The sequence below is a fragment of the Alexandromys fortis genome, unplaced genomic scaffold, assembly GCF_014885135.2.
Source record: "Alexandromys fortis isolate MF-2015 unplaced genomic scaffold, M_Fortis_MF-2015_v1.1 scaffold_118, whole genome shotgun sequence".
NCBI classification, from domain to species: domain Eukaryota; kingdom Metazoa; phylum Chordata; class Mammalia; order Rodentia; family Cricetidae; genus Alexandromys; species Alexandromys fortis.
The window spans coordinates 1,116,491-1,141,874 of NW_026068010.1; the positions used below are offsets into that span (position 1 = coordinate 1,116,491).

The window sequence follows — 25,384 nt, forward strand, 5'->3', positions numbered from 1 at the left end:
CCAGCACCCGTGCTGGGTGGCTTACAACCACCTAGAACTATTTCCTGGGGATATGATGCCCTCCTCTGGCCTCTCTAGAGACCTGCATTTGCATGTGCATGCACGTGTTCAAGTGCACACACATAGATAGATAGATAGATAGATAGATAGATAGATAGATAGATAGATGATAAATAAATAGAATCTTGAGCTGAGTTGTGGTGACACACACCTTTAGTCCCAGCATTCTGGAGGCAGAGGCAGGCAGATCTCAGTTTGAGGCCAGCCTGGTCTACTGAGTGTGTTCCAGAACAGCCAGGGCTACAGTGAGAAACCCTATCTTGAAAACAAACAAACAAACAATAAATAAATCTTTAATAAATGAAACTTGTTATGACAATTTGGTGTTTTATATTCATTATTTACAGTAGCCCTCTACAGGGAGCCTGTGTCCTGGAATTCACTGCCAGAAGGAAGTTTATTCAAATGTGTGTGCTCGCTTTCATTAAACAGCCAGACTCTGCACCCACTGTTTGCCTTAGCTATCAGAAAGCTCAGAACTAAAATTAGTGTTCAGGCAGAACGCAACACTGTATCCATTCTAGCCCAGGACCTGGAGGAAGGCCGAGATTTGTCGGTCAGAAGAATCCACCTCTATTTCTGTGTTTACCACCTGCCTCCCTTCTGGACTCGGAAGACTCAGTGTCTGTGGGCATTTGTCAAAGTGGTCATTTGAGGGACTCCACAGGACTGCTCTGAGTGTCAAAGGAAAGAAGCCATGTGGGGACTGAAGAGATGGCTCAGTGGTTAAGAGCAACGGCTGCTCTTGTAGAGGACTGGCCTTTGATTCCCAGCACCCACACGGGGGTTCACAACCATCGGTAACTCCAGTCCCATTGAGTATTCAGTGCCCTCTTCTGGCCTCCCGAGGCACTGCACACACGGTGCACAGGGAGGGTTACATAGAATTAGGACACCTATACACATAAAAAAATAATTTTCAAATCCCTTTAAAAATGTAATGCATTTGGAAAGTGCTTTCTGAGATGATAAATGTTACCTATAGTCGCGTAAACATACTCCTCTTCTCTGAGTATTTGTCAGTTACCTGTGATGTAACTAATTAGCAGTTGATGAAGTCAATGTAATAGTTTGTAACTAGATATTTTGACTTAAATAAAAATAGAAGCAGAGACCTACCATAAGGGGCAATACAGGTCTTACCTAGAATGCCCAAGGCCATGAATTCCATCTCAAACAACACACACACACACATAATAATAATCAAATAAGATAGACTGAGAAATGTCAGGGTGTGCTATATGTAGTGAGAGTTACCTGGACTGCCATGTGTTATCCAGTCTTTAGATAGCCCAGGCTGGTCTTGAACTCATAGAAATACACCTGCCTCTGTCACCAAACGACTGAGATTTAAGGCATGCCCCACCATGCCTGACCAAAGTTGTTCTTAAAACGTGTCTGGTGCTGGGTATGGTGGCGCACACCTTTACTCTCAACACTCTGAAGGCAGAGGCAGGAGTTCAAAACCAGTCTCTTCTATATCACACATTTCAGGCGGGATGGACCGGGGCTACATAGTGAAACCTTTTGCTCGTTTTTGTTTTGTTTTTAAGAAAGACTAGCTCTGAGTGGTGTAATATTTACCTCACCTATTTAGAATCTGTCTATTGTCAGCGTCCCAGATGGCACAGTCCTGCACTGGAAAACAGCTTCTAGCCTGCTTGAAAAGAAAAAAAAGGTGGCATCTGGAAGTGAGGCGGGAGAGACAAAGGTACTTTGCAAACAAATTCTGAGTCTGTGGCTTCAACTGTGTCCACTGCAGGGGCAGCCTATGCTCCTAACCTCTGAGCCGCTCTCCAAGCCCCACTCTGTATTTTTGACAGGTGGAAAGAATCATCATTTCAGTTAAAAATAAACGTGGAAGATGCTGTCAGTGGTTAACTCTGAGTAGAATTACAGCTTTCTTCCCTTACTTGAGCTTTTTGTTGTTGTTGAGAAAAGTCGGCAGTATTTAAAGAATATTGACTAAATTGCCACTTGTCTCACAGGAAGTACAGTGAATATATCAAGATACAAGGAAGTCTGCTCCAGGAAGTCTGAGAATCCCTTCACCTCATTAATCATCTAGAAGTAATGATTTAGAATACCCGGAGGCCTCGCAGTTCAGGGTCAGCATGAGTGGAGGTGGTGTGGGATGTCCTGGGTGCAGGGAGAGGAGAAAATACAATGATAGCATTACACCTCATTCTGAGCAGCATCCTCTGGCCAAGGTACCACAAGCAAGTCGCCCATGGCAACACATTGTTGTTCATAGGCCGTGGTCCCTGACCATAATTTTTCTCTCATTTTTTTTTTATTCCATAAGAGCGTATGAGCTCACTGGGTGGTAGTGGCCATGGTACACACCTTTAATCCCAGCATTTGGTAGGCAGAGGCAGGTGGATTTCTGTGAGTTTGAGGCCAGAGTGAGTTCCAGGACAGCCAAGGCTACACAATGAAACTCTGCCTTGGAAAACTAAGTAATCAAACAAGCTAGGCATGTAACTCAATTCATAGAGTGATCAACTGGACTGACAGAAGTCCTGGGTTCAAGCCCCAGCACCACTTGTATAGTGTCCAGCCCAAATATGTAGACCAGGCTGGCCACCTTAGACCCAATCTGTGAAGACCAGGCTGGCCACCTTAGACCCAAGAAAACAGAGATAGTGCAGAGGAACTGAGATTTCCAAATTTCTATAGGATGAAAAATGCAAATTACATTCGTATTTTTTTATTATTATTAAGGGAAAGGCAAAAATCTAAAAGACAGGTAATGATTCAAACAGGTTCTCTTGGCAGGCAGAACTGAGAATAAGTGGTAGTGGGGCAGAGTGTGCTTGGAGGAGTTTGGAATTAACAAACCATTGAATGTTGTGTATGCTCACCTTCCAAGCTGTTTATATTTATTTATCATTCATTCATTTTTGTTTGTTTGTTTGTTGGTATGAGTGCTCTACTAGCGTGTTCACCTGCAGGCCAGAAGAGGGCATCAGATCCCATTACAGATGGTTGTGAGCCCGCGTGTGGTTGCTGGGAATTGAACTCAGGACCTCTGGAAGAGCCATCAGTGCTCTTAACTGCTGAGCCATCTTTCCAGTCCTTATTTTATTTTTTAATCTTTTTAATATTCATTTTTTATTACATGTGCATTGGTGTTTTGCCTGCATCATGTCTGTGTGAGGATGTGGGATCCCCTGAAACTGGAGTTACAGACAGTTATGATCTGCCCCTGTAGGTGCTGGGAATTGAAGCTGGGTCCTCTGAAAGAGCAGTCAATGCTCTTAACTGCGGAGTCATCTCTCCAGCCCCTTGTTTTTATTTATTTTTTTAACACCTTTCTTTCTTTATTTGAAGGAGGTAGGTGTGCCCTGTGTACACTTTTGCAGCAACTGGTTTTCTCCATCTGCCATGTGAGGTCCCAGGGATTGAACTCGTCCACACAGTGCACAGGCAGGCAGACACCTTTGCCCACACTGCCATCTTGCTAGCCTCAACGGCTGTTATTTGTTTTGTAATTTGAGATGCTTAAGGATGAACTGAGAAGCCTCCATGTGCTAGGTGCCTGTCATTGAGCCATGTCCCAGCACTTTCCCCGGATTGGGACAAGAATGTTCTAGTGATAAGTCTCTATGTATAACCTTGTGTGTTGGGTTTATTTCAGGGAGAAATGACCAGAAAAAAAAAAGTTTATCTCTATATTTAATAGATTTTTAGGTTAAAAGAAAAAACTATACCCATTATGGTGGCACACACAGGACTGAGGGTTGGGGGAAGAGAAGGAGAAGGAGGAGAGAGGAGAAAGGGAGAGAAACGGGAGGGAGGGAGGAAGGGAAGGAGGGAAGGGAGGGAGAAAGGGAGGAAGGAAGAACTTGGCAATATCAACAATCTGTGTGTTCACTGAAGGCTGATACTGCTTCAATCAATTAGAAGTGTGGGTGGAAGTGACCTGTTTCTAAACTGAGGCCCTGGTACTCCATCCACTCACACCAGGTTTTCTGGGAACAAGCTCTAAACCACTGTGTAAGAAGCTTGGATAGGGGGTGGAGAGATGACTCCGTGGTTAAGCACACTGGATGCTCTTCCAGAGGACCTGAGATCAGTTCCCAGAACCCACATGGTGGCTCACAGTGTTTTTGACTCCAGGTCCAGGTTCTCTGATGCCCTCTTCTGGTCTGATTGAGTACTGCATGCATGCAATGCTCAGATACCCACGCACATAAACTATAGAGTCAGGTGCAACCCTTTAATTCCAGCACTTGAGAGGTAGAAGTAGGTAGATCTCCACAGTGAGTTTCAGGACAGCCAAGGTTGCATAGTGAAACCCTGTCTTGAAAAACAGAAACAGTCGGACGGTGGTGGCGCACGCCTTTAATCCCAGCACTCGGGAGGCAGAGGCGGGCGGATCTCTGAGTTCGAGGCCAGCCTGGTCTACAAGAGCTAGTTCCGGGACAGGCACCAAAGCTACAGAGAAACCCTGTCTCAAAAAAAAAAAGAAAAGAAAAGAAAAGAAAGAAAGAAAGAAAAGAAAAAAGAAAGAAGAAAAACAGAAACAAAACTATATATAAATAAACCTGAATGAGCTTGGCCTTTGACTCTAAGTCTCTAAAAACATTAGTAGGGTGTTTTTGGTGTTTGTTTTGGTTTGGGTTTCAGTTTCTGAAACAGGGTTTCTCTGTGTTGTCCTGGATGTCCTGGAACTTGTTCTGTAGACTATGTTGGCTCAAATTCAAACTTACTAGGTTTTAGGAAAATCTCCAGAGGGTTCCAGTCTGGTCCTTCAGGTCCTTCTCCAGGCTCCAGGTAGGGTGGAGTGGGACTGGCCATCCCTCCTGTACTCTGTCTGAAGTCCTCACCTGTAGAATGAGCGACCACAGGGACACAGTCATAGAAAACGAAGTTTGGGGTGTTTAATCAGAGTTATAAATCACTTCTCTCTGTGTGCTCTGTGTGGATTTTTTTTTTTTTTTTTGGATTTTTCGAGACAGGGTTTCTCTGTAGCTTTGGTGCCTGTCCCCGGAACTAGCTCTTGTAGACCAGGCTGGCCTCGAACTCACAGAGATCTGCCCGCCTCTGCCTCCCGAGTGCTGGGATTAAAGGCGTGCGCCACCACCGCCCGGCCTGCGTGGATATTTTAATGAATTCATATGACCGTTGGAGTGGGACTGGCCATCCCTGCTGTACTCCGTCTAAAGTCCCTGCCCGTAGAATGAGTGGCCACAGGAACACAGTCATAGAAAACGAAGTTTGGGGTGTTTGATCAGAGTTATAAATCACTTCTCTCTGTGTGCTCCATTTGAATACTTTAACGAATTCATAAGACCGTGGTGGCTTACAGCAACAGAATCTACCCAGGTCCTTCACCTCTGTGTGGGTGTCACATAGTGTTGGGGGGTACCAGTCTCCTCTTTCTCTGTGTGGGTGTCACATAGTGTTGGGGGGTACCTGTCTCCTCTTTCTCTGTGTGGGTGTCACATAGTGTTGGGGGTACCTGTCTCCTCTTTATACCAATGCTTTCACTAGCTTATAGGGATGGCACGAATCGCCCAGAAAGATCTATCCATGTCAAAATACTTAACTGTGTGTGTGTGTGTGTGTGCACATGTGTGTGTGTTACAGGTGATCACATTCAGGAACTCAAGAATGCCAGGCAAGCACTGTTACCCCTGAGCACAGCCCCAGCCCAGGAGATTTAATTCAGTTGTACCTGTGTGTATTTTTATTTCAGCTGAAGGGTGTTTTTAAAATTAAATCTACATTTATTATTTATTTGCAAGTGTATGAAAAAAATTTTTTTAAACCACATTTATTACTTACTTGCATGCGTATGTGCAGGAGTGCTCGTGTATCACTGCAAGTGTATGGACATCAAAGGACACTTGCAGGAGTCTGCCCCCTCCTTCTAGCATCCTGGGGATCAAGTTCAGGTCCTTAGACTTGGTGACAAGCACCTTTACCTGAGAGGCCCTTGGTGGAGGGGTTTTTGTTTGTGGTTAGTTTAGGGTTGGGTTTTTCTTGTTGTTTGTTTGTTTGTTTTGAGACAGGGTCTCACTGCTTCACCCTTGCTGATTTGGAGCCTGCTATGTAAACCAGACCGACCTCAAACTCACAGAAATCTGCTGCCCCTGCTTAGGATCGCATGAGCCCCCACACCTGGCAAGTTTTTTGCTCTAAGGCAATTTTCACAGGTTCTAAGAATTAAGAAATGGTTATTTTGGGGGCTGAAGAGATGGTTCAGTGGTTAAGAGCGCTGACTGCTCTTACTATGAAGGACCTGAGTGAATTCAAGTCCCAGCACCCACATGGTGGCTCACACTGTCTGTAACTCCAGTTCCAGGGGCTTCGACACCCCTACACAAGCATACATACAGGCAAAACACCAGGGCACATAAAATTAAAAAAAAATTAAAGAAAGAAATGGATATTTTCTGAGAGATCATGTTGCTGCCTCCCACCACGACACAGTCACAAAAGTTGCTTGTCTAGTCTGTCACCTCTCCTGTGTCTGTCTGCTTAGTGTTTTGTACGTGTTTGTTTGTCTGTGTTTAAAGATGCGCGTGCCTGGGCTCACAAGGAGGCCAGAAGACAGCATCAGGGCCCCACCTGTTCTTTTGAGCAGGACTTTTCCAGAACCTGGGGCTTGAGTTTTCCTCCACCTGGCTGGAAACCAACAAGCTCCAGCCCCCTTGTCTCCAGACAGATGGGAACAGAGAGCCGGCATGCCTGGGACAACCACGGCCTTGTCAACTGAATGCAGGAATCAAAATCCCTATCCTCACGATTGCGCAACACTCTTAACTGCTAAGTCATCCCTTCTAGCTGGGTAAGGTGGCACAGGCCATTAGTCCCAGAATTCAGGAGGCAGAGGCAGGTGGATCGCCGTGAGTTTGAGACCAGCCTGGTACATAGTGAGTTGAAGCCAGCCAAGGCTACACAGTGAGATCCTGTCTTAAAAAAATACATAAATAAACAAAAGCGTACAAAAGGATATACATGAAAAGATGTTTCCCTTCGTGTAATTTGTAATTGTAAAATGCAATAGCCCAGTGCTGATTGACTCCTAAGCTTAAGTGGTTGCATGTCTTCCCCGAGGAATTAAACACTCCCCACTTCCCCACCCAGGTACCGGTTTTCAACTGTGGTGCTTCCTGGTGCTTCCCAACATATAGCAAGTATGCAGAGGGATGACTGAATAAGGGAAAATAAAACTCTGGTGTTGATGTATAAACATTGAGGGTGGGAACTGAAGAGATGGTTCACCCCTTAAGAGCACTTGCTGCTCTTCTAGGGGACCAGAGTTCAGTTCCCGGCACCCACATGCAGCATCACAACCACATCTAACTCAAGTTCTTGCAGATCTGATATTGTTTTCTGATCTCTGTGTGCACCAGGCACACATATGGTGTATATATATATACACACACGCAGGCAAAACACTCATACACATAAAATCAATCTTAAAAACATCTTTGGGCCGGGCGGTGGTGGCGCACGCCTTTAATCCCAGCACTCGGGAGGCAGAGGCAGGCGGATCTCTGGGAGTTCGAGGCCAGCCTGGGTCTACAAGAGCTAGTTCCAGGACAGGCTCCAAAGCTACAGAGAAACCCTGTCTCGAAAAAAAAAAAAATCTTTGGGTGAAATGAGGAAAAACTGTGACCAGAGAAGCCATCAGAGAGCATCAGATGGCCGAGACAGGTGGGACCCAGACTGACTTGTTCACGTGTGGCAAATGTAGAAAAGACCTACACTTACACACAGGTGCGAGCTCGCGGTGCTGAGGAACCCGTGACATCTGTCCTGTGCCATGAATGTGGAAATCGGTGGAAGCTCTGTCGAGTTGGAAGAACCAGCAAGTTTCATAGTTTCCTAGGCTTTTCATGCAGCCCCTCCCAGGCATACTTCTGGTGAATTTTCCCCCATAGAAGACTTGCTGGGAAGGAAATGTCAGCATCTTAGAGTCCTGGAGGCAGCATGGCTGGACTTGCACTTGGAAATCTACTGACCAAGGGTTAAGCCTTAGAACTGTGTGAGTCATGAAACTGTGCTTTTTGCACATGGAAAATGCAAAACGGAAAAGAAAAAAAATCTTTTAGTCTGACCCTTTTGTGCTGAATTTTTTCTTTCTTTTTTTAAAAACAATTTATTATTCATATCAGTGTTTTGCCTGCATGTATATTTTGTGTGAGGGTGTTAGACACTGGAGTTGCAGAGAGTTGTGAGCTGCCATGTGGGTGCTGGTATTTGAACGTGGGTCTTCCAGAAGAACAATCGGTGCTCTTAACTGCTGAGCCATCTCTCCAGCCCCTGAATTTTTTTCTTACAAGATGATGATGAGTCAACCGAAATGTAGGCTGCAGCAAGTAGTTTTACAATACATATTTCACAGTTAACTTTTGCCTTTGTTTAAACGTGTCACCCTTGTTTTGCTGGTAATAAGCAGGGGTTTTCACGCGGCTTTCTTGATACAGACGTTCTGATGCACAGAGCAGAGGCCACTGTTGTAGAGCTTACAGCGTGTGTGCTTCTGCGTCTGGTCAGACATCTGTGTGAAGACCACGGCGCAAGCTTCGCACTCTGCTCTGCTCTACTCTGCAGATTGTTTGACATGACATAGAAAACACTTAAATGTCCCTGTTTAAAGGGATTGGTCCCTGGGTAATTTCTATCCACTTTAAAAATAAAGTACATTTTGAAAGAATTAGTTTTGCTGGGCAGTGGTAGTGCACATCTTTAATCCCAGCACTCGGGAGGCAGAGGCAGGTAGATCTCTGTGAACTACAAGAGCTAGTTCCAGGACAGGCACCAATAACTACAGAGAAACCCTGTCTCAAAAAACAAAAAAACAAGAAGAAGAAGAAGAAGAAGAAGAAGAAGAAGAGGAAGAGGAAGAGGAAGAGGAAGAGGAAGAGGAAGAGGAAGAGGAAGAGGAAGAAGAAGAAGAGGAAGAAGGAAAGAAAAGAAAGTAAGAATTAGTTTTAGGGGCTGGAGAGATGGCTCAGTGGTTAAGAGCGTTGCCTGCTCTTCCAGAGGTCCTGAGTTCAATTCCCAGCAACCACATGGTGGCTCACAACCATCTGGAATGGGGTCTGGTGCCCTCTTCTGGCCTGCAGACATACACACAGACAGAATATTGCATACATAATAAATAAATAAATAAATAAATAAATAGGTTGACCTTTTTTAAAAAAAAAGAATTAGTTTTAAAATAAGATTAAGATAGTCCCACTTTTTAGTAATCCATTTTAAAATTTGTAAATCAATAAATTTTTGTTGTTAAAAATATCTTTGGGCATATGCATAATGACATCAGAAATAACCATGGCATTGCATTAAGTGATTTTTTAAAAAAAGTTATAAACTGTGACTTAGTTTCCATTTCTATGCTTTTAAATACTACAAAAGAGGTTACTTCATGTATGTGTAAGTCACACATATAACTCTTTATTTAAAATTTTTCGTTTATCGATTGTGTATTGGGTATTGTGAGCCAGCATACCTGAGCCTTCTCTCCAGTTCCCACACTCAGAAAGAAACCTTCGTTGAAATTGCTTAAACCAGGGCAACACCAATAGCCCAAACGGCTAGAATATACACGGTAAAGAAAGAACTTATTCACTTTTTTCCCGCATTTTTCACCCTTGCCCTGTTTAAATGTGTTGGAAGGAAAGGTATGAGGGAGCTGTTAGTGTGCATTAATAGAAATTCAAGCCCAGGCAGGCATGGATATGGAAAAATCTAGCAGCCTTGCATCTTTACACACCTGTTAGAAGTGACCTTGAAGCCCAGGGGTGTTCTTTGTACAGTGTCCTTCCTTCCTTCCTTCCTTCCTTCCTTCCTTCCTTCCTTCCTTCCTTCCTTCCTTCCTTCCTTCCTTCCTTTCTTTTTCCCCTCCTCTTTACAAATTTTTCCCGAGTCTTGAACCTCAGTGAATTTGTCGCTCCCTTTTGCTAGTTTGCTTGCTGGTCCCTTCCACCGGCAGCCCATCTCCCCCACTGAGCCCCGCCTCTGCTTATCTCTAAGATTGTGTTCTCTAGCCGCCTAAGGGGTCGGGGTGAGGGGAGCCAGAAAAGGGGCGCTGCTCCTGTGGCAGCTACCGTGTGCAAGTTCGACCTTTGCCACTTACCGCTCGCTGGGAACCAGGAAAGAATGTGGATTTGAAAGAAGGTGGCAAAACCGTCCTTCTAGCCTCTTGATTTTCAGGATACACCCCGATATCCAAGTCCTGGCTCCATTTCTAAAAGTCTTGCCAGAAGAGGGAGGCTAACAGACCGGGAGGAGGTCGGACGGCGCAGCGTTGGGAGTTAGAGAAGCAAGGCGTCTCCACCACTGTAAACATTAACTTATATTAGAACCCTGCCTTTCTCTCTCCTGAAGCAGGAAGTCAACGGCAGGGTGCGGGGGAAGGAAACTGCCCGAAGAGAAGACCTTGAGTAAATTATTTAGCTGTGACACGACATTGAGTCATCCAACCTTCTCCACACCCCAAAGTGGGCCGAGGTTGACATCGTCCGCAAATCCACTGATCATTTAATACAAGAAGAGAAACCAGATTGCCAGAAGCCAGGAAAATGAATGGAGTTGGGGGTAGGGGGGTAGGATTGTTGCTTTGTTACCCAGACTGGCTCTGATTTCCTGGGCTCAAAGAGATTCGGGGTAGCTGGGGCTCAGGTGCAGGTCACTGCGCAGAATTAGGAGTCAGTGAAGGGCAAGCCAGAGAGGCATCCCTTGTGCACACCCCGTTGTAAAGAATAGGAGTTGGGGGTGAAAGTGCTACATGCAAACGGAAAAGGCAGAAATGTGCAGGTGCATTCACATCCTGTGCCAAGAAACATCCCCTAGGACTTTCCTCAGTCTGGTGCACTTGGCCACCAAGTCAAGAAGCAGCCGCTGGGGCAGCTAGTCGGTCCTGAGCGCCACCCACTTGTCCTGGCTGCCCCTGCCTGCGCCCCGGTAGCAGGGATCCTTGCGCGCAGCCTGAGCAGCAGCGCCGCCTGCCGGGTCCTCGAGGGCATAGAGAGTTCTGCTCTGGGCTGCGTGGCCACTAGTGGGGACAGCTTTGCCGCAGCTGCAGGAATCAGTTGGGTGGCCCAAGTCCACTCCAGGGGCTTCTAGCCCCCGGCGCTGGGTGGCCAGCTGCCCTCTGCTCTGAATTTAGAGGCTTATGCTGTTTAAAACTGAGTGAATCCGCCGGGCGTACTAGAGCACTCCTTTAGTCCCAGCAGAAACAGGCGGATCTCCGAGTTCGAGACCTGCCTGGTCTACAGCGCGAGTTCCGCAACAGCCAGAGCTACACAGCGAAACCCCGTCTCAACCCGTCCTCCGGCCCTCAGGAGAAAATAAAAAAGGAATCTGGGACTGTTGAGAACCCGGATTCTGGTCCTAACACCCACAGGCTCACAATCATCTCCAGTTCCAGAGAATCTGATGTTCTCTTCTGACCACCTAACTCATGCAAGCAAATACACATAAATAAATAAATAAATAAATAAATAAATAAATAAATAAATAAATAAATATATTTTATAAATAAAAACCAACAGCCGGGCGTGGTGGTGTTATGTCTTTAGTTAATCCGAGCATTTGAGAAACAGAGGCAGGCAGATCCTAGCCTAGACTCTATGCGTTCTATGCCAGGTAGGGCTACAGTGAGACGCTGTCTCTAAAAATAAATAGAAACATTAAAAGTCAGGGCATGTTTAATTAGAAAACAAGAAAGGGCGCCCATCGGAACCAAGCTGCTCCAAAGAAGGACTAAAAAGTGCCTCGAAACTCGCAACCAGGCAGGTAGAGGCAGAGGGTGCTAAGAGGCTTTGATCCGGGGCAGTCTTGTGCGCTTCGCAACGCTTAAAGAGAAGCTTGCCCGGGGCGCTTTCAGGGATTCCCGAGGCTAGAGCGCCGCCTTCTGGGCCTCCTCCGGAGGAAAGCAGCGCGCACCTGTGTGCATGGGGGGGAGGGGGGGAAATTGCTCCAGTAGCCTTGGGGAAGGCGCGGGAGCCTGGGTTCTGCATGCAGGAAGTCAGTGTGACTCCTTCCTGTTGCCTTGGGGAGGTGGGATGCACAAGGCTTATCATCAATGCCTTAGCATTAAGATGTACTAACTATGAACAGTGGGGTCAGCGGGATGACTGAGTTGGGTCTTAGGTAGTGACTTGGTCGCTTAGTGGCACTGGTGTTTTGATGTGTGGCCAGGACTTCCATAGACTTATTTCAGACAACCGAGAATTCTGCAAAAAAGAAAAATTAGGCTCAAACCCGAACTGGTTTCTCCGAGGCAGAGTGAAGAAGGAATGCTGAAAGTTGTGGACCAAAGCTGGACTTGTTGAAGCACAGTTGTCTCCAGCACTTCAGAGGTGCAGGCAGAATGATTAGGAGTTCAAGGCCAGCCTCAGCTGCCTAATCAGTTCTGTCTGTCCAATCTAACCTTTCATTTAGTTATTTAATTCGGTTGCGGGGGTCGGGGGTGGGTATTTTCTTTGTTTCCTTGCAATAGAGTTTCACTGTGTAGCCCTGGCTGGCCTGGAACCCAATATATAGACTTACAAACTTAAGATCCATCCACCTGCCTCTGTCTCCCCGGTGACAGTACTAACATTGCATCAGGACCAGGATCAAACCGCTTTTAACAATTCTTATTTGGATGTTACTATTGATCGATAAATTACAATGGTCTAAATACCACACAACATACCATGGTATGTCATATGGTGATGGTTAACTCTTACTTTATTTTCAGTGTTGGCTTTCCTGAAACTAGAGAGGATTTAAGTAGCATTTTTTATTTTTATTTTATGTACAACAATGGGTTGGGGGGGTTGTTGGTTGGGTTCTTTGTTTGTCGAGACAGGGTTTCTCTTTGAAACAACTCTGGCTGTTTTAGAACTTGCTCTGTAGTCCTGCCTGGCCTCGAACTCACAAGAGATCCTCCTGCCTCTGTCTCCTGGTACTGCACGTGTGTGCCACCCACCTCCTTGGTTGTACATTGATGTCTGTGTGATAGCATCAGATCCCCTGGAAATAAAGTTACACATGGGAGCTGCCATGTGTGTGCTGGGAATTTAACCCAGGTCCCGTGGAAGAGCAGCCAGTGTTCTGAATCACTGAGCCATCTCTCCAGCCCCCCAAGTAGCATTTTTATGAAGATGTATCCTGTCACGATACAGGTAGAAGGCATTATGACGGCAGGCTGCTGACCCCAAGAGTTCTATAACAACACATGAGCCTCAAGAAAAAGAAAATTCCTTTCCTAGAAGCTAAAACAGTCAGAAACTGCCTGGTGTTCTCCTACCAGTAAAATATTGGACCCATAAACCCAATACACAAGCTGAACATTATTGTGTGCATAAATGCATGCACATGGAGAGATGATTCAGTAGCCACTCCATCTGAGGGAAGTCTTCACGCAGCCACTGTTCTGGTGGTGTAGCTCAGTGGTCTGGGGCCTGTGAATCCTTGGGTTTAATCCCCAGAGCCACAGACAAAGAACCAAACCAAACCTAGCTGTGCTTGGGTTTGTGCTTTCAACACACAGCCTGGATTGCCCAGGGCTTGCAGGAAGAAAAAAATCACCTTTTCACTCCGGGGCTAGGTAACTGTGTTGATAGTATCTATGCCCACTTTTGTTAATCACAGAGTCCAATTTGGAGAGGCTGTTGTTAAAACAAATGTTAATGTTTGGGTAGTGGAGCCTTAGGAGACAGAAGAAGGTCACCCGGGTACTAGCCCCCACCTTCTCCGCAGGGATTTCCTCCCAAAGAATGTCTGGTATGAGCTGAGGTGGCTCAGAGATTAAGAGCACTGGTAGCTCTTCCAGAGGTCCCAAATTCAGTTCCCAGCACCCACATGGTGGCTCACAACAATCTGTAATGAGCTCTGGCACCCTTTTCTGGCCTGCAGGAGTCCACGCAGGCATACCACTGTATACATAATAAGTAAATAAGTCTAAAAAGAAAAGAAGAGAAAGTATATCAGGTATGGGCATGAATGCCTTTAATCCCAGCACTCAGGAGGCTTTCTGTGAGTTTGAGGCCAGCATGGACTACATAGTGAGTTCCAGGACAGCCAGGGCTACACAAAACAACAAACAAACAAAAGTAAAGACAGCATCTCACTATATATCCATCATGGCTGTCCTGGAACTCGCTCTGTAGATCAGGCCGACTTCAAACTCACAGAGATCCTCCTGCCTCTACCTCCTGAGTGTTGGGATCCAAAGATACTGGACCACCAAGCCTAGCTTAATCTTTTTCTTAAGGACTTCAGAATTGGGGTTTGGTGACACATGCCTTTAGTTCTGATACTCTGAAGGCAGGGGCAGGAGGATCTTGGTGAGTTTAAGGTCATCCTGGTCTACACAGCAAGTTTTAGGAAGGCCAGGGCTACATAATAAAACCCTATTTCAAAATAATAGTAATAACAATTTCCGAGCTATTTTCTACATCTAACTCCATAATGTCCTCAGAAATCTGATATAAGAAGTAGATTTATTCTTTCTGATTTGTCGCTAAGGGAAACGAGCAAACACTGAGGCACTTGGTGATCATTTGGCCCTGGGGTCTTCCAGACTCCTCCAGCTGCCGCTAACACCTGCCTGGTTTCCTAGTCACAACACAACCTTTGAGGAAGCACAGAGGGAGCCCCGGCAAAAGGAAAAGTTAAAGGAGTTCATGAGAATCAGACGCTTATATAAACGAGCTATATAAATACAATATAAAAGTATTAAGAAAATACTTTAAATATTTACAAATAAACCTACATAACGTAGGCTTTTCTTTCTTAGCTCCCAAGGCTCATTTGGCATGATGATACCTGCCCCAGCAGTTTCAGTGACTGGGAAACCATAGGGACTGGAGTAAACCGCTTGTCTTAGCCATTCTTGAGGGACGATGGAGCCTTAGAGAGTCAAAGCCACAACTGGCGCTTGGGAATGGCTCCTGGAGGGGCATGGAGTTAAGAAGACGGTATTGAGTAGATCATTTCATAATGAAAAAGCTCGATTTTTTTTTTCTTCTGAGCTAAATAACCAAAAACAAAATACAAAAAAAGTACTGATCAGTTACAAGGATGGTTCAGAAGCACCTTTAAGGAATCTTCATCCTGGAAACTACGTGTTTGGACATTTCCGGGAGTAGCAGGGAAGCGACCAGTCAGCCTCTTGCTTGTCTTCACATCGGAATTCAGGTTACAGCCTCGGCCACTCCAGAGTCTATGCATCTCTGTGGGTGCCGTGCAGACTGGAGGCTATTTTGACAAAGCAACCAGAGCTAAAAGATTCAGAAAAAAAAAAATTCCAGGAATGGGCGATTCTATCAGGATTTGAGAAATTACCCAGTCCCAAGGTTCTTCGTAAGAGCCCTGGAGCACTTTGCAGAAGATGGCTCACGATAAAAAAAGTAGCTTGGCCGTTCTGAAGGCCTATCGCGTGTGCAGTAAAGATACATATTCCTCTGACCTCATCTGACTCCCACAAGACAGACAGGTGAGCTGTAAGTCAGAGCTGAGAGCTCCCCAAGGTCACCAGACCCTGAAATCGCAGTCTGTGGTGCAAATCACAGCCCTAGAAACACCTTGTTTCTTTTTCTGTTTTCAGTAGCTCATGTTGCCTTCTTTCCCTTGTTGGTTATGAATCATAACAGCGAGAAACCGACTGAAATGTGTTTTAATGCCTACTTAAAAACTGATCTTCTTGACTAATGTAAACATCTGACTAAATATTAGAAGTGACATCTTTGCCGCCATTTGCTTTTCAAATGTTGGTCTTATTAGAGGGTGGAATAATGCCACATTGTTGTTCACAGGGACAAAAAAAATAGCCAAGCAGAGCTTGCCTCTTCCTCGATTTACATGTCCCACACCAAGGTTTTATTCCCATATTTATCCTTTCTCTTGTGTGCGTTCTGGCAGCGTGGATGCGTGTCTGTGCACTGTGTCTGCAGAGGCCAGGAGAAGGTGTCAGATCCCCTGGAACTGGAGTTAAAGGTTATGAGGTGTCTTGTGGGTGCTGGGACTCAAACCTATATCTTCTGGAAGAGCAGCCAGTGCCCTTAAGCACTGAGCCATTTCTCCAACCTACTATAAATTTTAGGGGAAAAAGGGAAAAGATATGGTGCAAAGGGGCTCTTTTAGAAAGGTGAAGAATCGCTACTCCAAATTTGTTTTCTTTCTTTTCTTTCTTTAGTTGTTTTTTTTTTGGGGGGGGGGGTTGTTGTTGTTGTTTTTCGAGACAGGGTTTCTCTGTAACTATGGAGCCTGTCCTGGAACTAGCTCTTATAGACCAGGCTGGTCTCGAACTCACAGAGATCCACCTGCCTCTGCCTCCCGAGTGTTGGGATTAAAGGCGTGCGCTTTTTTTTTTTTTTTTAAAGACAGGTTTCACTGTGTAACAGCTTTGTTGACCGGGCTGGCCTCGAACTCAGAGATCTGCTTGCTTCAGCCTCCTGAGTGCGCCAGCACAGACCTGCCAGGTTTGAAGTCAACACATCCAAGAATCCCCTGCAGGTTTGGTCTGAACTGAGTTAGGGTTCTGGGAGCTAAACCCAGTCCCCTATTACATGTTAAGCTCTGTTAGTGAAATGTGTCCCGTCCCTACCTCTTCAGTCCTAAACTCATTTTCTACAGGTTTAGGGCTATTTTGGAAGATCTCAAGAGCCCCAGTATAACAGCAGCTGAGGTGAAGAGAGGCGCTGGTTGGAATTTCCTGGCTAGCCACGATCTAGAGCCCTTTCCAGGTGTCTCCAGGGAAAGAGCTCAGAGCTGGGAAGCCCCAGCTCTTCCCAGAGCGCACGCGCCCCCTAGCGTCCTGAGCCCGGCTGGACGTCTCAAGCGCCCCGTGCTGGGGCATTTGGGAGCCTCTCAAGAGGGGTCATCAACTCTAAAACAGCTTCAAACTCCAAGCACAAGGCGTCCTAAAAGTTTAGTGCCTAAACTGAGGCTGCGCTGCCGGGTTCTCACCATATCCCACATTTCCCCCAGCTGGCTTTAGCTATGACACAGTGTCATCTGAAGCGTCACTGGCCCCGGAGGGCCCTTTTTTCTTGGCCTGGGAGGCTCAGGTAGACGTTTGCTGTGGATAGCGGGGTGGGGGCAGGGGGGTTGTTTGCTGGGTTGCGTTTCAGGTGCACCCCCAGATCATCTCTGCGCCAGGAGGGGGCCGAGTCTCGGAAAGAGGGGAAGAACTTGTAATCGCGTGCAGCAGGACAATGCCGACTTTTGAACCTCTAACCACTAAGCAAACAACCCTTGTGCTCTTGCTCCACTGTCCAAACAGGGTTTATTGACAGGCGTTTCACGGCAACGCATAGCAACCGCGCTGCTGGCAAAGGGCTGGCGTGTGGGCGCGGCCAGAACGCAGGGCAGCGCTCTTTGCTGGGGCGGGAGGCACCTAGGGGCAATGGGGATCACCTGGCCCTGAACCCGGGGAGCTCCCGCCTCGCAGACGCCCACGCTGCTTCCCTCTGGTTGGCCAACTCCTACTTCCCGCTGGACCCCCTTTGCCAATCTAACAGCAAATTCGCCACTCAGAAGAGCGGAGAAATTGGGGAGGTGCTGCCAGGGGTAGGGGGTACAAGCGTCTCGCAGCTGCGCACAGCCTGCCCTGCGTGTCTCCTCCCTCCTGTGAGTCCTCGCCCGGGTTCAGGGCGCGGTTTAGTCCTAAATGGTGGGGTAAAACTTCCCTTCCCGGTCTTGCCCGGAGATCCAGACACTCAGGAGCGGCAGTAGATCCGCCAGATATGCAACCACCACTTGAATCTTAAACCATCTTGGAATTCTTGTGTTTGGGGAATGAGGGTGTGAGGACAAGGTCATTCCGGGTAATTCTAAAGGCGTGTAGACATAGAGGGCCCGTGGACACGTCTAGGGATTCGGAAGACTATATATATAGCCATGGAAATGTCGTCTGGAAAGAACAGAAAAATATTAATCAATGCTTGTGTCCACTTCGCGGGGCTAAAGGGCATACCTGGGCGCGCGGGGGTGTCACTAATGGAGGGAGTTGTGGTCTGTTTGCATTGGGAAGGGAGCTGAAGTCTTCTTACCCCACCCCCATGATTCTGTAGCAGCTGGGAAGCAGCTAGCCGTAGTGACGAGCATTTTGCCCAAAGGCACCCCGAGGAAAACCGCACATTCCACAGCCCTACGCAGCGCCCAGGCGTGGGGGAGGGGAAGGGCTCAGAACCTGCTCCTGCTCCTTCGGGCTTCTGAAGTTTAGGGGTAGGAGGCTTCCCAGACGACAACCTCCCCTACCTTCTTCCTTACCACCGTCACCCCCTCCCCTCCGCACCACTTCTAGCGTGCAATCGGAGAAGGTATTTCCTGGGGGTGTGAGAGTGGGAATAATTTCAGTCAAACTCCAAAGAAATCTCAGGATCTGAAATCTGGAAAATTCGTTTATCTTTTGTCTTTTTAGAAAATAAAAGTCGACCGTGTTCGAATTCCCCCACTTCCCTTCACCGCACATCACTTCTCTACCCATGGCTTTTTGAAAGGCTGGCTTAGTTTGTTACACAGATCAAGGACTCCAACCGCAGCAACACCTCCGTTCTTCACCAGCCAGAGACGAGGGAAAGGACAGGAAGTCCAGGTTGGCTCTGGCATTTACAACACAGACATACATTCAGCCTCCAGCAGCTCTGGTGACAGGCTTTCCAAACAAGCCCTTGTCGGCAGGGGCCTGGAGTTGGCTCACCACCCCCTCCTTTCACCTCAGTCCCTGAGCCCACCAACCCCTTCCTGGTCTGTAGAGAGAGCAGAAAGCCCAAGCCCAGACCACCTGAGGGTTCTGCAGACTTTGGTTAGTCCAGCCTTCTCCCGCAGCTGCCTCTGGCTCCTGCAGTTTGAACTGTCCCTGGCCCCGAGGCAGGATGGCCAGCTGGTTCTCAGAAAGCAGTCGGCAGGAAACAGCCATCTTGGCTCTTTCCCCAGCCTCGCTCCTTCCTCGGCTCCAATCAGAAATGCAGTCCAATGCTGTTGGCCAAGAGCTGGGGCAGAAGAGGCTGAAGGCTTGGTTGGTGCCTGTAGCCAGTCCTGGCAGGGAGCATGGACGAAGCCCCAGAGGTCACTTCCTCTGTCATCGCTGACAGGAAGAATCAAGAATGGAAAAGAGTGAAGAAGAAGAAAAAAACTGAACCATATCTTCCCCTGAGGCCCACAATCCCACTGGTCCTAACTTCTGTCCCCATTCTTCATCTGTAGGTATTATTTGTGGGTGGGAAGAGAGAGGTCTCTTCGGAGGATTCTAGCAGCGTCCACGCTCTTCACCGCTCAGCCTGGAATTGCTCTGCCGCCGCTACAGACCACGGGAGGAGTCACTGGGTGACAGTGGGGTTTAACACCCCTCCAGCTGGCCCCAGAACCCCAGGGACTGAACCAGGCACTGAGCCTTGCAGGGAAGACACAGGACTCAAGGGCTCGGGCACGCTCCTCAGTGCACCTGGCTGAGGCTGCGAGGGCTGTGGCGGAGGTGGGGCCGGCGGCGGCTGCTGCTGCTGCTGCTGTTGCAGTTTCTTCTTGTTGATTTTCCTTTCCTTGGCTCTGCGGTTCTGAAACCAAATTTTAACCTAGAAATGACAAAGTAGAAGGTAGTAGAGATGAAAAGAGGAAGCAGCAGCCTTCCAAGATCATCCTTGCCTGAGAAACCGTCTCCGGCTCTTCCAGAAGTTTCCAATCACTATCCCCTACTCTCCCTCACACACACCATTGAGCTTTAGCGCAACGTTGAAGCATTCGTTCCCAGACTCAATTCAGCCTGAGGAGAAGTGGCAATCCCATCCCTTGCCCCCCCCCCCCCCCCCCCCTTCCAAAAGACCCCCCCCCCCCCCCCCCTGCCTCCCCCCCCCCCCCCCCCAAGTGCGAGTGTTGGTGGCTGTCTCTCTTGCTCTAAATAAATAGCCTTTGTTCTCATCTGGGTGGGCTTCATATGCTTCCCCCCCCCCCCCCCCGTTGCTTTCCAAAAGAGCCTCTTGGAATCTCAGAACCGAGGAAGAGAAACCTCGCAGAAAGGTCCTCCCCCATGCAGATGGGTGGCCAGCTCGGGTGTGCTTCACGGGCATCCTTTGGCCCTCAGTGCAGAGGAACTGTACTGGTCTTCACCTTGGTGCCCGCAATGAGATTTCCTGTAAAATTTCCTGACTGAATTTGTCCTATTTTTTTTTTCTTTTCCTTTCCCCTATACTATAGAAGGCGTTTGTGGGCCAAGCGAAACCTCTTTCGTTTTTTTAAAGAAACAAGTTTTTATGTTTAATTATGTGTATGCACATATACAGAGTGAGATTACCCACAGAAGCCAGAGGCACTGGATGACCCCTGCAGCTGGAGTTACAGGCCACTGTGAGTCACCTGATATGGGTCCTGGAAACAGAACTCAGTCCTCTGAAAGAGCATTAATGGACTCTTAAATGAGGAGCCATACCTCCAGCCCCTGCCTCTTTAGTGTATGAGTAGACTGGGCCTTCATTTTTCTTTTTTTCTTTCCCCTAGTGCTGGGATAAAGAGAACATATCCTAATATAGTGATTGCCAATGTTCTTAATGCTGTGACCCTTTAATACAGTTCTTCATGTTGTGGTGACCCCAGCCACAAAATTACTGTGTTGCTACTTTGTAACTGTACTTTTATTACTGTTATGAATTATAATGTAAATATCTCTGGACCCACAAGTTGAAAATCACCATCCTAATAAGTCTTTATTGGCCCAAGTGGAGTTCCATGCTTGAGTAGCGCCTTGGTTTATCTTGCAGTTCTCAGATCCCTCAAAATAAAAAGCAATTCAGAAAAAAAATCAAGAAAAGACAACTGGTAATTTAAGGATTCCCAAAAGGAAACCGCTCTCTTCCTTTCACGAAGGAAAGGGTGGATGGACACTTGGCCAGGCTTCCTAGTGCTACCTGCCAGCGCCCGCACCCCATGCAGTAATAGCCAGACCCTGGGAAGGCAATTCCCACCTGCCTCTCCGAGAGTCCCAGTGTGGCCGCCAGCTCAGCTTTCCGCCTGATGGTGATGTATCGACTGTAGTGAAACTCCTTCTCCAGCTCCAGTCGCTGATGGTCTGTGTACACCACTCGGTATTTGTCTTTCGTCCTGGTTTTCACTGTGGAGGAAGGAGAAGCTTTGGCTAAGAACTACAATCCATCAGTCATAGGTAATGACAAACCTCCCTAACCCAGGAGCCGTTTCTCTTCCTTTACTGATGTGGTGGGGGGAGCAGGTGTAACTGTCTACCAAGGCTGACAATATCCACCACAGGATCCAGGGGAGGAGAAGGGTGTGAGCCTCAGGGCACAACTAACTTCTCACACAGCCCCCTCCTACCCATAATCCAAATATAGTCTATTTAGGACCAGAAGAAAGGGAGGTGGGGGGAGTGGCCAGAGTCCCCAGGTATATAATATCCATTTTCAGGTTTACTAGAAATGACAGCCACCTTTAAAACACCTGGGACTGTGGTGTCAGGGTAAGCTGTTGGGTTTTCCCTTTGTCTCAATACAGTGGAAAGGTGGGTGCAGGAACTGGCCGCTTCCTGAAAGCCACCAGAATCATATTCTAGATACAGTAACTAATCCTGCTCTGGAATTCTGAGCTGGGCTCCAGAACATCAGAAGGACAATCCCTCCTGCTGAGAACACTTCATTCCTGCCCAACCAGGTTTGGCCCAGGGCAACTTTTCTTTTTTAATTCCCCATTTATTCCATGCGACAGCTATCCTGACCAGTGACCTATGATCATTGGATTGAGTCAACATATTAAATCTTGGATTGATTGTTTTACTGAAGGGCCTTGACAAATAGCGCGGGACTGCTGCATCAGGCTGGAGCCTGTCTATTCACTGCGTCTGTCGTGGTTGCTTTTCGACAGAATGCTGGCCAGGAACTGTTCCACGTCTCAAGTTGGAGAGGTTTCACAGCAAAGCAGGTTTTAGCGCTCAGTGCCTAGTCGAACAAGGAGATCTAAGGGGTAGGAGTTGCCCAGAGGTGTTTAAGGCCCCGCAGGCTGACTTTGTTCAGGTAAAAACCTTTGCAAACCACAACAAAAGCGCCCTGGGAGGATACAGGAGGGATCAGAGAGCTCCCCCAGCCTCTGAAAGGGGAACACAGTCGCAAACAATGCAGGACAAGGCGATCTTATCAAAGAAAAGCCCTTTCAATGCTTTAATAACAACCGCATTCTGTTTGAATTACCACTACTGAGCAAATGGCGGCCTCAGCTTTCATCCCCCTTCCCCGCCAGGCGCATTAACATAAACACAGCACCGCAGGCGCATTTGAATGGGCGCTGCGGCCTCGACCCCGCGCCTGCTTTGGAAGAAAAGGGATCCAACACATCCTGAACGCGTTCACACCAGCCTGAAACCCACTCTCGAGTGCCCCACTACACAGAAGACGACAGAACCAGATCCGGGTGCGCAGCTCGAATTGCACAACACTTGGAATCCTGAAGGAAACCATTAGAGCTGGGAAGGGAGGCACAGGACAGTTCCCCCAGAGGTTCTCGCCTTGGGATGGGTGCTGCCCGGTCAGCACCACGCGCGAGCTGAGGAACACAATGATAAGGAATCAGCGCTCTGAGGTCCGCTCCCTCAAGGGTCTGGGAGGCGGCCCCGCACCCCCTGGGAACCAAGCAGGGGGGCTGGAAGAGGGGTGGGATGAGAAGGAGTTGTCAGAATTCATTATTGACTGCGAAAGTCACCACCCTCTTTCCGGGCCCTAAAAGAGACAATGGCTGGGCTGAAAAGGTGTACATCAAAGCTGGCCGGGCGGCGTACACGCCTCTGCCCCTTGACAGATGACGCTCCGCAGAGGAGTCGGGCTCCGGCGCTGCGGGCCACAGCCTCCCCACATTAACATCACAAGGGCGCCCGGCGCCGACAGCGGCCTTGCCACTTCGGCGCGGGACTTCACAGCGGCCTCTCATCTGCTGACCCCGCGGCCAGGGCTCCTGAGGTTATCCGCCCCCTCCCAGGACCCCAGTCTCGGACCACCCACCCCCTGTACGCTAAAGGTCTTTCGTTGGTCTAAGACCCCTGCCGCAGACCTCCGCCCATTGTGTCCTTCAGGCAGACTGGTGCAGGGAAGGTCTAGGAATAAATCCTCTTGGAAATGACCAAGCCAAAGCCCACTCACTGGAAGCTAATCTGTAGCCTTCTGTCCGACAACATTGCCCACCAGGCCGCTCATGGGGTGTGCTCAGTGACGCAGAAGAGCCAGAGACAGGCCCCCAAGTGCCGCTCTGATTTATACGGCTGTAATTGGCTATAAACCTCCGTAAAGTGGCCATAACCTGCATGTGGCCTGGCTGTACTGACTAGATGCAAACCGAGAGAAGCGGAAACTCAAAGAGCTGAAGAAGGTTCCACGGAACAAAAAGGGGACTCTAATACCACTCCTCTGTCACACTTTTCCCACTTCCTACCCCCCCCCCCGGCGCACACACACATAGGGACATCAGAAAAGGCAAAACCGACAACAGTCCCACAGTTAGGCAAATCTAGGGTCTTTAGCAATTATCTCCCGAGTCTGGAATACACAACACGCACAGACACACGAGATCCTTGAAGGTTAGGTTAGAGAAAAATGGCCCACGTCTGAAGAAGCTGGGTCCGTTCAGGGATTCCTCTCCCTGCTTCTTGCTCTCTGTGATGACAAGAGAGGACTTCCGTGGGAGACTTTGCTTAGCAGAAGGAAGGGTCAGGGATCCTGGAACTCCCCCTTCCCCTTAAGCCAGTGCCTTCCTTCTCTCCAGCAGGCGTACAGCAGCCTCTGGTCTCTGCTCCAGCAGCGCTGACCCCTTAAGTTGGCTTTAACGGTCAAACTGGTCTTGTTCAATCTCCACACTCCCTGGCAATTACCCCTTTAGGGGGTACCTCAGATGGAGGAAGGAGAGTGGGTAGCTAAGTGGTATAGGCACGGTGAGGGGATCCAAGGCCCCCTCTTTCGGCTGGGAGGTGTGTAAGGAATGCCGGCCGTGTGATTCTGCTCGCGGCGTAGAGCTTACGACATTGTCGGAAGCTTCCGAAGGTATCCCGATGTTGCCAACGAGGAACTGTTAGAGAGGAAACCATTCCTCTGCCCTAAACAAACGTGTGTGAGAAGCACAAACTATGCACATCTGGGACCGCAATCAGCAAAAGCCCCCCCACCAGGGGTCCATCCCAGTGGTTTTCCCCTTGCCCCTCCTCCTCTACTGGCCAGAAGCTCGCAGACTGCCGGCGACAGTCCCAGTGCGCGCGGGACCTGGGACGCGCCCCAGCACCGCTTACCTTGGCTTCCCAGGGACGGCTGTGCGGGCTTCCGCATCCACTCGCACAAGTTTCGCCGCTGGCCGCTGGGCGACAGCTGCTCGGCGGCGGCGGTGGCTGCCGGCCCCGGAGGGCCGGGGTTGAGTGTCTGCAGCAAGCCGGAGGCGCAAGACGGCGCGGCAGCCGGATGGTGCGGGTGGTGATGCGGGTGATGGTGAGCGTGGTAGTCGGCGGGGCTGCTATAGCCCATAGCGGCGGCCGGGGAGCCCCCGTTGAGGCCGTGGGCTACAGCGTTGGCCGCAGCAGCGCCCCCAGGCGCGTAGCCGTTCCAGTCCTCGCGGAGAGGGGCGCCGTACGCGGTGGGCCAGGATGGCCCTGGCGACTGAGCGCTGTCCAAATTCGCCGCGGCAGCAGCCGCGGCCGCCACGTGGTAACCACCGTAGTCCGGGTACTGCGGGGGGCTGACAAAGTTCTGCGGTGCCAGGTTGAGGCCGCCGGAGTGGCGCACGGAGCTGGGGTACATGCTCACGTCCTTGTCTAGGAGGTAGCTCACGTACATGGTGGCGAGGGACCAAGAGCAGACCTCACCATGCTGCCTGGGGACGAATCCTGGAGGCTGCCAGAGGCGCGGGGCACAGAGGGCTAGGGACGCAGGGGCGCGGGGAGCTGCGGGTGGCTGGCTGCACCTCAGCCCACGGTGCTCCGCTGGCTCCTAGCGGCGCTCCTGCCTCCGGGGCAGTCCCTCCCTCTGTCCTGCCTCCTCCCTCTCTTCCTTCTTTCCTCCCACCTCCTTGCCACTAGGCTGCGGAGGCGGGGGAAGACCCGCCACCACAGGTTGGTTCGCGGAGTCCCAGGCCAGCGGCCTTACGTGATTAACGAATGTTTACAAGACTCCATTAGTAATGACACAGACACCAATGGCTGGAGACGTCGAGTCGCAGCGCACCGCGCTCACAAACCCCCAGAAACACGATTTGCATTTTAAAAGAAAAGGGGGGGGGAGCTCACGAGAGGGCAGGGACCAGATCACAGCTAAATATTCAATCCTTTATTGTTAAAGAGCTTCCTCCTTCCAACCTGGTGCACTTTAACCTCCAATCACAGGTTCAAAGAATGAAATCA

The 25,384-nt window shown here is 48.9% G+C and overlaps 2 protein-coding genes across 3 annotated transcripts in view; one reads left to right on the plus strand and one right to left on the minus strand.

Moving 5' to 3' along the window:
- The window catches only part of LOC126513491 (uncharacterized), a 23,982-nt gene extending 4,844 nt beyond the window's left edge, over positions 1–19,138 (plus strand). Inside the window, exons 2-3 of the mRNA XM_050161903.1 lie at positions 17,300–17,646; positions 18,440–19,138. Of these exons, the coding sequence (XP_050017860.1) occupies positions 17,300–17,646; positions 18,440–19,138 (1,046 nt within the window). The remainder of the gene's footprint in view (positions 1–17,299; positions 17,647–18,439) is intronic.
- A 192-nt stretch (positions 19,139–19,330) lies between these two features.
- Positions 19,331–24,975, minus strand: Cdx2 (caudal type homeobox 2). Of its 2 annotated transcripts, none has more exons than XM_050161842.1 (3): positions 24,284–24,975; positions 20,977–21,118; positions 19,331–19,589 (listed from the first exon to the last, which is right to left on the minus strand). In XM_050161842.1, the coding sequence occupies exons 1-3, from the start codon at positions 24,819–24,821 to the stop codon at positions 19,454–19,456; spliced, it is 816 nt and encodes a 271-aa protein (XP_050017799.1). In that variant the 5' UTR covers positions 24,822–24,975; the 3' UTR covers positions 19,331–19,453. The 2 variants fall into 2 exon arrangements, with proteins under 2 accessions (XP_050017799.1, XP_050017801.1); XM_050161844.1 differs by having other exon boundaries at positions 20,973–21,118.
- Between the last annotated feature and the right edge of the window lie 409 nt (positions 24,976–25,384).

Bases quoted from the DNA above. Each gene is read 5' to 3' on its own strand.
- Cdx2 (XM_050161844.1), bottom strand. From the start codon at position 24,821: ATGTACGTGAGCTACCTCCTAGACAAGGACGTGAGCATGTACCCCAGC. The intron at 21,119-24,283 runs GTAAGCGGTGCT...CTTCCTCCACAG, and splicing joins GCCGTCCCTGGGAAGCCAAG to TGAAAACCAGGACGAAAGAC. The intron at 19,590-20,972 runs GTGGGAATTGCC...TGTCATTTCTAG, and splicing joins TGGGACTCTCGGAGAGGCAG to GTTAAAATTTGGTTTCAGAA.